This window comes from Protobothrops mucrosquamatus, unplaced genomic scaffold (assembly GCF_001527695.2).
Source record: "Protobothrops mucrosquamatus isolate PMUCROS unplaced genomic scaffold, P.Mucros_1.0 scaffold1969, whole genome shotgun sequence".
NCBI lineage: Eukaryota > Metazoa > Chordata > Lepidosauria > Squamata > Viperidae > Protobothrops > Protobothrops mucrosquamatus.
In genome coordinates, this window is record NW_015388086.1 from 567,742 (window position 1) to 579,965 (window position 12,224).

At 37.8% G+C, this 12,224-nt stretch overlaps 1 protein-coding gene across 1 annotated transcript; it reads right to left on the reverse strand.

The window, feature by feature from the left end:
* Positions 1-866: 866 nt before the first annotated feature.
* On the reverse strand, positions 867-9,802 carry LOC107294502 (p53 apoptosis effector related to PMP-22). The gene is made up of 3 exons (XM_015823734.1): positions 9,374-9,802; positions 3,671-3,814; positions 867-1,122 (listed from the first exon to the last, which is right to left on the reverse strand). The coding sequence occupies exons 1-3, from the start codon at positions 9,585-9,587 to the stop codon at positions 911-913; spliced, it is 570 nt and encodes a 189-aa protein (XP_015679220.1). The 5' UTR covers positions 9,588-9,802; the 3' UTR covers positions 867-910.
* Between the last annotated feature and the right edge of the window lie 2,422 nt (positions 9,803-12,224).

The window sequence follows — 12,224 nt, forward strand, 5'->3', positions numbered from 1 at the left end:
TCCAATAAACCAGCTTTGTTTGTTGCCTAATAGGTTTGCCATCTAATAATTATTTGGGTTTGGGGCTGGGTTTTTTTTTCTTTTGCTTTAAAACCATATACTGAGAATAAAGTTGTACTATCAGATATTGAGGAGAAAGAAAATTGAAAAGTGAAACTCAGTTTTACCTTCTCCCTAATTTCAATCTATGAGACACATTCAATATATAAATGTTAAGAGGTATGCAGGTAAATTAAAATGGAAGATCGTGGGCATTACCACCAATGGCATTTATGCACTCTCAAGAGATTTCTTTAATGGGGGTGGGAGACCAGAAGAAACACAAAATAGCTATCTAAGTATTCTGCACTAATTATCAGAATGGAGCAATTTTATCATATTCTTAACCTTGTCTAGAAGCATCCAACAAATTTTTTAACATGGGAAACCTGCACACACAAAATACTATGGTGTTCATTCATTTAGTAGGAAGGAAGCTATGAAGCATTGCTATAGCAGAAATGCCAGTAAAAAATATTAACAGAATCTAATGCTTAGAAGATTGCATACCGAATGTATAAATAACTACATTTTCAAACATTTTTATTAATACGTGTTTGGATAAAGATTTTGAACCACAGGCTAAAAACAAAAACTTAAAATTGTCTGACTGTTAAAAAATCCCTTATATATTTACTCAATAAAATATTATCTTGGAATAAATCACCTCACCAAAGCTTCTGTCCTTTACAAAAAGCAATTAATTCCTGAATGGAATTGTTATTAGTTATCAAACTTCAGAATGCAATCTCTTTTTTTTTTAATAGAATAAGTCTGAAAACAGGAACGGCTAAAAACAAACTGTTATTCAAACAAACACATATTGCTTTATTTACTAAAAGTATCTTTTATTAAGTCCACATCAAACAGATTAAATGCCATCATGTCTATAGGGTTTTATGTTACCGAGGACTTCATCTTCCCAGTTGGGAAGACAACAGAAAAAGAATGCACAACCTATCACAATCACTGTGCTTGCCCAACCAAAGCCATAAGCCCAGCTGAACATGTTGCTTCCTGTCAATATAATATCTTCGGTGTATTTCACTGGATAGATGACCAAGCCTAAGATCTGGAAAGCAGCTGGATGGAAACAAGGAGGGGAAAAAAGGCATTAAATAAAATCTCACAGCACACAGATTATTTGCAGCAAACTGTATTTACATTAGAAGAGATTAGGATGGCCCCAATCCTGCTATCCTTTGCAAGATCCTAAAGACCTGCCTCTGTGCCCAGAATTGGGGCCTTAAGCATATGAAGTGATTCATGTCCTGCTGTATTAGCGTTTGTTGACTGGGTTTATTTCCTTGACTGCTGTGCATTTAAATTATTACATTGGTAACAATATGTTGCAATTGTATTTTTATTTAATATATTTGTTGTCCAATCACTTGTTGAGATTGGTGGCTTTACATACTGATTGATTGAATAATGAGGTATTGTTAATATAGTACAAGACACCAGAGTATCTATCTTAATTATAATCATTTATATAAATAGATATAACATTTCCTAATTAAATCTCTTAAAAGTTTCAGCATTCTTTCTTGCATGCTATCTCACCAAATGGAGTTGAGATTGCTGCAATCTCATCTAGGGAGAATAATCCTGCATAAGAGAGATGACTGAACTCTGCTAACATTCAATGACCTACCTCTGTAATTATTGGTAAGACCAATCGTCGGTCCTACCAATAATTAGATTTTTCAAGTCTGTTTGCTAAACGCTTGGAAAAAATGTATACCACTGACTTTATTTCCTATAAGCACAAAAACTTTTGATAATTACTTGTAAAAATCATGGGAAAACATCTATCACACACAATGTATGAAACATCACTATGTGTATAGCAACCAGACAAATCAATATTAATGTGATACTTACATCTGTTAAACACATCACAGAATTAGGAGCCATTAGGCATATTCCTTGTCAAAACAAGAATCCAGCACAACTGATTCCACTTTCCAACCACTTATTTTAAGATTTTTTTTCCCTAACTTTCCATTGGAACCTGCCCTCCTGTAACTTCAGAGCACTGTCAAACAGATTACATTTTGGGATAACAAAAATCATGGCTATTTGATGATTGCTATCAAATCCTCCAAATACATCTGGGAGCTTTGTGCTATTGTTGTTGCAGAGCTTAATATATTTAGCCTTTCATGTGTTTTCTCACTGATATTTTCAGTTCTATAATCATATTGGCTTTCTTCGAAACTGTTAAAATTAATCTGGATCTTCAATTATGGCACCAAAAACTGGCCAGATGTTCAAGAATGATTATGACTAACACAGAATAGAATGGAACTCATACCCTGTGATTTGCAAAATGGGTTTCTACTGATACTACTTAAAACCACATTTGATTCTCTGCAGCCATCCATATTCAAGCATTGTCAGCTACAATTCCAATTTTTTGCTTACAATATTATTAAACCAGGCTTCTCTGTGCATATCTGATTCCTTTTTCATGTGAAAAAACTTTGCATTTGCCTCTGCTCAATTTTATTCTGTTATTTCCAATTCTGCTTTCTACCCGGGGGGGGGGGGGATCCATGGGCAGTTCTCCAAGACTGTGAGGCACAATTTTGGATGTTGAATATGGAGACGGGATGAAGTGTGGGAATAACAGTGTTTTGCCTTTCCCATTCCCACTCTTAATGCCCCATATATGCCAAAATAAGACAGAAATCTGACTACCCTTCTCAACTGTATCCTGCAGCCTTCCAAAAACCTGAAGGTTGAGTTACAACTTCCAATTCTCAGAAGCTGCTCAACTTGACTTAACTTATTAAAATAATTTTGATTTGTTCTTTCATCTTTAAGGATACTAGTAGCCATGCCCAATTCTATCTTTAGCAAGTCTGGCTGGCATTCCTTCCACCACCTCCAAGTAATTAATAAAAATACTGAAAGATGTGATATCCAGGTGAAGGTTCTAGTTGAGTTCCTGCACTACACTAAGCTTTGGTTGGATAGCCATGATTTCTGAATAAATCATGATTGGCTAAAGCTTCACTGTATAGTAATCTATAAACTATGCTTCAAAAATCACCCTTAATTCATGCAAGACAATAAACCCAAACTAAAGAAACCAAATTGTATGAAGCTTTATAAATGATTCTCAAGATAGCTGTGGTTCAACCATAACTAACTTGCTACATATAATCCTAGGAGTTTTTTGTTAAATATTTTGAAGATATTAAGTTCTATTATATCCACAATATAGAAGGGAATATACTGATGCATTAAATATATTTTTGCAAAATAATACAATTGTAAATTTATGCAAATAAAAACTCATGTGAAATATCTTTATTAATACATCCCAACAGTAATATTCTAAATATATATAAAAGTGCCTCCTAAAATGAAGAGACTTGCCTATTAAAAAATAAACTTGGGGGAGGCAAATTAGAAACTAAATGATGAATTAATGCTGGCTAGCTCCAATTAAGAAAGCTGACCTGATTGAGTCTGGACAGTTGTTTGTTGCTAGTATGAAATCTAAATAAAGTTGTACAAGAGGAGGAAAGATCTGACTAAGAAATTAAAGCTTTTTTTTTTTTTACACATTCTAGAGAGAAGGAAAGTCACAGAAAATCAATTCTCTTATCTACAGGCTTACCAACAACGAAGAGCAAGCCACCGATTCCTCGAACAAAGTTAAACCGTAGGATTTCAATGGAAAATGCTATGACTGCTAGGCAGAAACAGATGCAGAGGATGACAAAACCGACAAGGTATGTAGCAGCAGCAGCTCTGCCCCAACCTTTGGGAGGGAAAAAGAAAGATAAGAATCATATATACCTTACATATAAATATATACATTTTGCATTGAATGTAAGCTTAGAAAAATATTGGTTAAGGGGATTGAGCAGACTCTTGCTTTTATTGTTAAAGGCATTATCTATTAAATATTGTGATGCTTCTTTTCATCTGACACAACTGCAAATCCCTACAAAGAATCAATAGCTACTGTACTGTAGGCCTGAATTTGGTTGATTATCTTCTATTGACAGCTTTTTCTCTCCGTGTTCAAGACATCCTCCCATCACTGCATTTTTAAAACAAGCTGGGTAATCTACACAGTCACAAGGGGAGTGAGACTGGACCTCCCCAGTCCAAGTCCAGCATCTCAATCATACAAGCACAGTTTATTTTATTTATTTATTTATTTATTATTTAGATTTGTATACCGCCCTATCTCCCTTACGGGACTCAGGGCGGTGAACAGGCGATAATAAAAATCACAATAAATATCTATTCTAAAATCAAATTAAATAAATAAAGGCCTGCTCTAAAATACCCCATATAAAAACCTATACTAAAACCTAATTAAGACTACGCCAGGCCGGCCGCACGAAATAGATGAGTTTTCAGGGCTAGGCGAAAAAGGCGCAGGTCTGCAGTTGTACGTAGGTCGGGGGGTAGGTCATTCCAGAGGGCAGGAGCTGCCACAGAGAAGGCTCTCCCCCTGGGGGTCGCCAGCCGGCATTGACTGGCCGACGGCACCCTAAGGAGGCCCTCTCTGTGGGAGCGGACTGGTCGAAGGGAGGTATGTGGTAGGAGGCGGTCTTGCAAATACCTAGGTCCATTGCCATGGAGCGTTTTAAAGGTTGTTACCAACACCTTGAAACGCACCCGGAAGGCCACAGGCAGCCAGTGCAGCTCACGCAGGAGAGGTGTTACATGGGAGTATCTAGAGGCCCCCAAAATCCCCCGCGCGGCCGCATCAAGTTTAACTTGATGCGTCTCTAATTTCTCTTTTCAATGAGACTTTTTGCTAAAATAACGAGCCCTAAATAATATACCCTTTCCACCTAAATATATTGCTTGCTTTTTTTCCCTGTGGCCTAGTGCCAAGCCATGATTTACTTAACTATAGTTTATTAAATAAGCTACAATTAGATAAATATACAAAACAATTTTTTGTGGTTAAGACCTAGTATTGTATCCCAGTATCTTTTCAGAAATGGCCTTCATGTAGCACTGTTCCAAATAGTTTCAACAGTCAATGAATCAAACTTTACCATTACAGTTCTTGTTTATACTTCTGATTAGTGCAAATGCACTAATGTATTTTAGTTCTTTATCCTACAATTCCAAATATGGACTTTATTTTCCACAGCAATCATAACCTCATCATCTTCTAGGTAAATGTACTTGAACACCCAGAATTTCCCAGCTCTCTTCATTACAGCAGAGAATTGAGGATAATTCTCAGAAGTCTTCACATCAGATTGGTCTCACTAGGGAAGACTACACTAAATCAACACTTTTTATCCATCATAATCCCAAGATCCCTTTCTTAGTTAGTGATCACTTGCTTACAATCTGACATATGTAAATGTAAATTTTTTTTAAATCTTCCATAGGTTTACACTTTACAGTAAATTACATTTGTTCACCCTCCAGATTTGAAGGCATTCTTTTGGGATTTTGTAGTTTCTCTCCTTGATCCTCAGACAATTTGGTCACTTCCAGAACATTTATGAATTAATCAGAATACTCATCTGATTATAGATCCTTGGATTAACCCATTGCTTACTATCCTCCATTATGAGAAACAATTGTCACTATCCTTTTTGACCTGTAGCACTCAAAGGTGGACACAGGATCAAGAGGGGGGATTGAATTCACCTGAAAATGCAGCCATTAATCTTAAATCCTCCGTTTTAACCACTTGATTATCTTGATTATCTTAGTGCTAAACATACCCTTTATTTGGTGCCATAGTTGCTCATTCCCATTTCTTGAGGGGCCAATCTTAATATTTTCTCAGATCACCATCTAATTTATTTAAATCACCTATGGTTTTTTTTCCATTTTGCTAAGAGTATAGAATTTAATCGGTTGTCATGGGATGGGATACCCTTTCATTTCCCTTTCATTCTATGGGGGAAAAGTGATTGTAGTTTTTTATTTTCCATCTGAAAAGGACGGCCACAGTATTAAAAATAAAAGGTTATTCCTCATGTATTCCATCTTCCTACATTCTAATTTCTGTAACAAACAGCTTTTGGGGAGGAGCTATTCTTTAATACAAAAAAATAATTCAAAAAAGATACGTAGGACTCCATGTTACATCTAGTTTAATCTTGAAGCAAATCTGAATTACAAACTCTGCCATTTAATTATCATTCCAAACAAAGAATGCCTTCCTCCCCAATGCATAGGGAGTGGCTCTTTTCTGTATTCTGTGCAACATCAATACTTAACAAGTACAATCTTGAATAAGAATTTGTGCCAGATGCAAGTCTGTCATTAACAAACGATCTTTCTCCAAGGTAGCTTCCTTTTAAGCGAAAGGGTGGAATAAAATCAGTGTATGAATTACTTGCAATTTTTAATCTGAGTAACATCGTTATAAGTATTAAGTCTTCCTCTTCTGCACTCTGTTTTTTCTTATTTTTAAAAAAAGGAATTCATGATACAAATTGTAAGCAAGTTCTTCACTCAGGTAATTGCTGAAATTTTGCAATACTCTTACCAATTAACTAATGTATTGTGACACATTAATCTTAGTTAGCTCGCATGAAGCAAACACTGTAATAATACAAAGATTTAATGTTCATTCATTCCATTCCCAGTACATGTTGAATGTATTCTATCTGGATGTTCTTTACAAAACATACACAAAAAGTGCTGTAAGAAAGGCCAAGTTTAAGCACTATCTTTAAAAAAATTTCACATCTGAAATAGCAGTTTAGCTTCCCTCACAGAAATCTAAATTTAAATACATAAAACAATCTACCCATGTTAAAATATTTACCATGTATCCAAGTACACAAAATTTTGATTTAATGTTTTTGTTTCCAAATTGAATCACTGAGCCTCTTAATTCTAAATCCTAGATTTCCCCCCCCCCAATTATCCATATTTGATTTAGAGAAAGAAATCTAGGTTAGGGCAGAATTTGCTATCATAATTTCACTGACCTCAATTATCAAATCTACCCTGAATACAAGAGTTGCAAAATAAGTTGGGATCGCACAGGTAGTCCTTGACTTACAACCACAATTGAGCCCAAAATTTCTGTTGCTAAGTGTTAAGCGAATTTTGCCCCATTTTACAATCTTTCTTGCCACAGTTGTTAAGTGAATCACTACAATTGTTAAGTTAGTCACACCATTGTTGAGTCTTCCCCATTGACTTTGCTTGTCAGAAGGTCATAGATGTTCACATGACCCTGGGACATTACAACCATCATAAATATATGACAGAAAGTGTCCAAATTTTGATCATGTGACCATGGGGATGCTGCAACGGTCGTAAGTGTGAAAAATGGTCATAAATCACTTTTTTCAGTGCCATTGTAACTTTGAACAGTTACTAAATGAACTGTTGTAAGTCAAGGACTAACTGTAGTTTTTGTTTGGCCTGTATTTTCATACATTAATCTTTACATCAAAACCTGTGTTTTATTTTGTTTGACATGATTTCAGTTAAGACAAAATTGATTCCAGGAGGTTCTTTGCAGCTGATAAACTTGTTTGGGAAAGATAAAAGGAACACTTGGATTCATGCCAGAATTTTTAGACACTCCTCACAGAATTATTATCAACTCTGACTAATAGCACAATACATGCTATCTCAAGCTTTTCACCAGAAATTCAAGCCTGGCTTCTGTAGAAGTCTCTCTCCATTTTATCTCCAAAACAAGTCTATGAGGGGGTAGACTCAGCTGTCCCAAGAATGACTGGCCCAAATCCCCCACTGTCATCAAGAATATTCTCCTTCCCTAGAGGAACCCATTTTTAATGGGTTCATGGGGAAATTATGTATTTATTTCCTTTAATCAGTCAGACTACAAGCGCTAGGGTCCTCAGCTTATGTAATTTATATAAAAATTCCCTCTTACTTAAATAACCGATTCTATACCTTTTTTGTCAAAAATAATAGTTTAAGTAAAGGTAAGAATTAGAAAGAATATTTATTTCTATTACATTTTAAGAAATATACCAGTGAAATAGCTTGCATTTGAAGTACAAATTATACCTATTCTTTATAGAAAAGAACAATTGTGCAATTGTCACTTTGACTTTTCCAATTAAAGGCAAAAAACCAGTGATTACCAAGAGTTTAAAAAAACATCTCTAAAGGATATGCTTAGCAGCACCCAAGTTCCTCGGCTTCTACAACTCCAATATACTTTATTATTCCATTAATTCTCAAGGCACCATTGTATATACACTCAATCTTCTGTAATTAGCACCCTCCAGATGTTTTGGGATCTGAAATATACTTCGCTGTCTGAAAATCTTCATAATTGCCATCCCAACGTTTCTGGAGGCACCAACCTGAGGAAATCTAAGTTAATGTATCACAGGAAGACTACTATAGTAATATGTTAACTTCTGGGTATGTTTTTTTTCCCCCTTAACTACCAAAGCTTGCAAAGCGCTGCAGATCTTCCCCTATTTGGCCACAATTCAATTCTAGCTCAGTCTAACAAGAGATTACACACTCTTTTGGTATCAAGTTACAACCAGCAGTGGGGGCAAAGGAATAGTTGCTCTCCCACCCCCTCTGAAAGCACAAAGGCTATTTGCTTCTCCAGCTCTGACCGGAAGGTTAGGATTTATGACGAAGAAGAGGAATACAATCAGGGCAGTCAAAGACTGGCTTTCTGTGCATTAAACAAACTCACGATGAGCAAAGCTGGTCAAGTTTTGATGAGTTAAAGGTGCGGCAACCAGTTTTATCCAGAGCCTTTCAAACTAATTTCAATGAATAATTTCGATTGAGGCGGCAATTCGCCTTATTGCTTCTTAGAATAGAGCTGGAAGGGACCATGGAGGTCATCTAGTCCAACCCCCTGCTCAGGCAGGAAACGCTATACTATTTCAGACAAATAGTTGTCCAGTCTCTTCTTAAAAACTTCCAGTGTTGGAGCATTCACAACTTCTGGAGGCAGGTTGTTCTTAAAATCCTCCACAGAGCAATCTGTAACTAACAAAGGCCTCGTCGCCTGTTAACCCTTTATCTCCCCCTGCGCCTCGCTTTAGGATCTCTAGCCCCTCTTTTGAATGGCAGTCCGGTTTCTGCTCATTACCGGTTTCTCAGGCTCGCCGGGCTATTAGTTTTGCACAAAAGCGAGGCTGACGCCATATGCGCAATTTGTTTCCAAGCAAGGCCTGTCCTTTAATGTCCTTTAATGTGAACCGGTGCGCCTTTTGCAAAATATGTCTCCCGGGAAAGTTTCTTCCCGGACACATTTTTCGATTTTTTTCACCACCGTAACCCTCCCAACATCGACTAAATAAAGCGAGACTTGCGAAAACACCCCGTAGGTTAACAATGCACGCCACTTGCCACCAAGACTTACTATAATCCATGAGCGAATCGCAGATCCACTTCCCATCCTCGGGGTTTTGTTTGCGACAGTCCCACCACAACCAGGCTTTACGCACGTAGGGGGCTTCGGCCGACTCCAGCCATCCCTTGCCAGCCAATGCAATGATGCCAAAGATGATGGCTATACCCAAGAGAAGGGGCAGGATCCATCTGCACCTCCAGCAGGCCAGGCCGCACCTGAACATTTTGCGCAGATGGGCTTCGGGTGAGAGAAGAGGAGGGAAAAGCAGGAAGCGTGGCTTCGGGTTCCCCTTTAAGGCCAATATCCTAGGGCCGGGCTTGCGCCTGGGAGGAGGCGGTAGAAAAGGCGCTGCGCTTTTTAAGCGGCGGGCAAGGTTCGAAGGACGGCCCCGCCTAGATTCCGGGCGCGGAGAGAGCCCGCCGCTGTTGTTGCTGCTGGAAGAACCTGTCGAGTGAGAGAGAAACTGATGATAAACAAACCTGGATTCCAAGCACCCTCCCAGGCTTTTAACTCTTTCTAGGCGGGGGAAGGCAGCATGCATATCCTAAGGTGCGGTTCTGTCAGGCTGCCTCTTAATGAAAGGCGAGCAATGGTAACTCCCGACAAATACACTCGTAAGTGAATGGATATCCTCGAGTATCCGTAGGTAAAGCAGCAAGTAAGGGTAATTAGAAGGAATTTCTAAGGCCACGTGCTTAAAAACAGGTTGCAGGTGGCGTTATCTCGGGAGTTGCTTGCCAGATGCATTCCTTCTCTTTCTTTTGAATGGCAGTTTTTGTTTTTTTTTAAAGGCTGGTGGTTTCAGCCCAAACTTCAAAGCCGAGCCCTTCCCAATGTCCCAGATGGTTTGGAACCGGCAGCTTATAAAATTCCCAAGCCCGGTGTTTGTACTCTGGGTTGGATGCCACTGGGTTGAGAAGGCTTCTGTAAGAGATTTAAAGCTACCTTCTTGTACCCTTCTTTGGCATGTATATATATTTTTTTCAATATGTAAAAGGTGAAGAAACCTTGCTCTCAATTTTACAACAGGTGAGAACAAAACTGCAGTTCTCTTTCTCTGTCAAATCAAAGATCTTAACAGTGGTGGGATTCAGCCGGTTTTGCACCACTTCGCCAGAGCCTGTAGCTAATTTTTTGTTGCCCAGGCCCAGAATGGACTTCCGGAAGCTGCATCCACACACAGAACCGGTTGTTCACATATTTGAATCCCACCACTGATCTTAACAGTTTTCAGGAATCTCTTACTGTTTCTGCCCTTTAACTAAAGAATACAAGTAGTCCTCGACTTACAACAGTTCATTTAATGACAATTTGAAGTTACAATGGCACTGAAAAAAATGACTTGTGACTGTTTTTCACACAACCGTTGCAGCATCCCCGTGGTCATGTGATCAATATTCAGATGCTTGGCAAGTGGTTCATATTTATGACAGTTGGGATGTCCCAGAGTCATGTGATCACCTTTTGCGACCTTCTGACAAGCCAAATCAATGGGAAAACCAGTTTCACTTAACAACCATCTTAGTAACTTAAAACTGCAGTGAATCACTTAACAACTGTGGCAAAAAAGGTCGTAAAATGGGGCAAAACTCACTTAATGTCTCAGTAACAAAAATTTGGAGCTCAATTGTGGTCGTAAATCGAGGATTGCCACTTCATGCAGTCTATACCCCTACTCAAATGTGGAGACTATCGGAAGATCTTCACTTGACAGATATCACATCTTAGATTTTTATTCCAGCAGGGTGTGGATGCATGCAAATGAATGAAGTGGCAGACACTCCTATATTACATTTACTATGTGGCCTTATTATTGTTCGGTTGACTAGTTTTACTCAACAGCTATATATCTTCTAGTATTACTGAAACGATCGAGCAGAGATTTATCCAATGGAAAAATAAGATTTAACTGCATATCATGCAATAAAGTCAGTACATCATTTGGCTCTGAAATCATAGCATTACATCATTAAAAACTAGAAGTGAAAAATTCATATTTTGAAAGTTCCTCAAGTTATTTTTTAAGTTAAAAAGGATTCTGAAGGATGCTGAAGGAAAGTGATAAGCCCTGCTGAGTTAGTTTTCTTCTTGTGTTGATCTTTATATAGAAGAAAGCCATAGATTCCTCAGCCTGGCTCTGTATATTGTTTGTTCAGTTATCTATGAGTGGTGCATGTATTTATAAGGATTGTCTCAGCAACCAGACAAAACGGCAGAAGATTAGATTTCCTAGTGATTTTGGAAAGATCTTTGAAGGAAACAACATCCTATGAGAAGCTCAGTTATTTTGTGGAAGTCCATAATTGGAGGATAACAGATGTAATTATATGCAACCAGTAGCAATTCCAGAGATTCGGTTTGAGACCAATGAAACAGAAAGGGCAATGTTTTGCAATGACAACAACCCCCCCCCCAAATTCTCCCAAAGCCACAGTTCTACTTTACATGGACCACAATATTCAGATTTCAAAAAAATGTAGTGAGTGTGATCCGAGAACTTTTATTGCCATAAATAATCTTCAGTGTAGTTATTATGAGAAGATAATTGCATTGATTTCCTTGGGCTCCTTAGTTACATACGTTTTTCTAGGTTACTTTAAGCTATGGAATTTTGTCATGTTCCATACAGTATTTCCAATGTGCCAGACTGACAAAACACAGATGTGCAAAAATATTACTGTCACTTTAGCTGGTAGTATCTGTGCTGATCTCCTTTCCTGGTTCATTGAACTAGTTGTCATAGCTATATAATGATTGACTCTTCTAGATATACAAGATAAATTGAATATTTGAGTAGAAGCAAGTAATGCATTCTTATCCGTAGATACATGGATTACAACATCCTATATTTTTCAGCCAG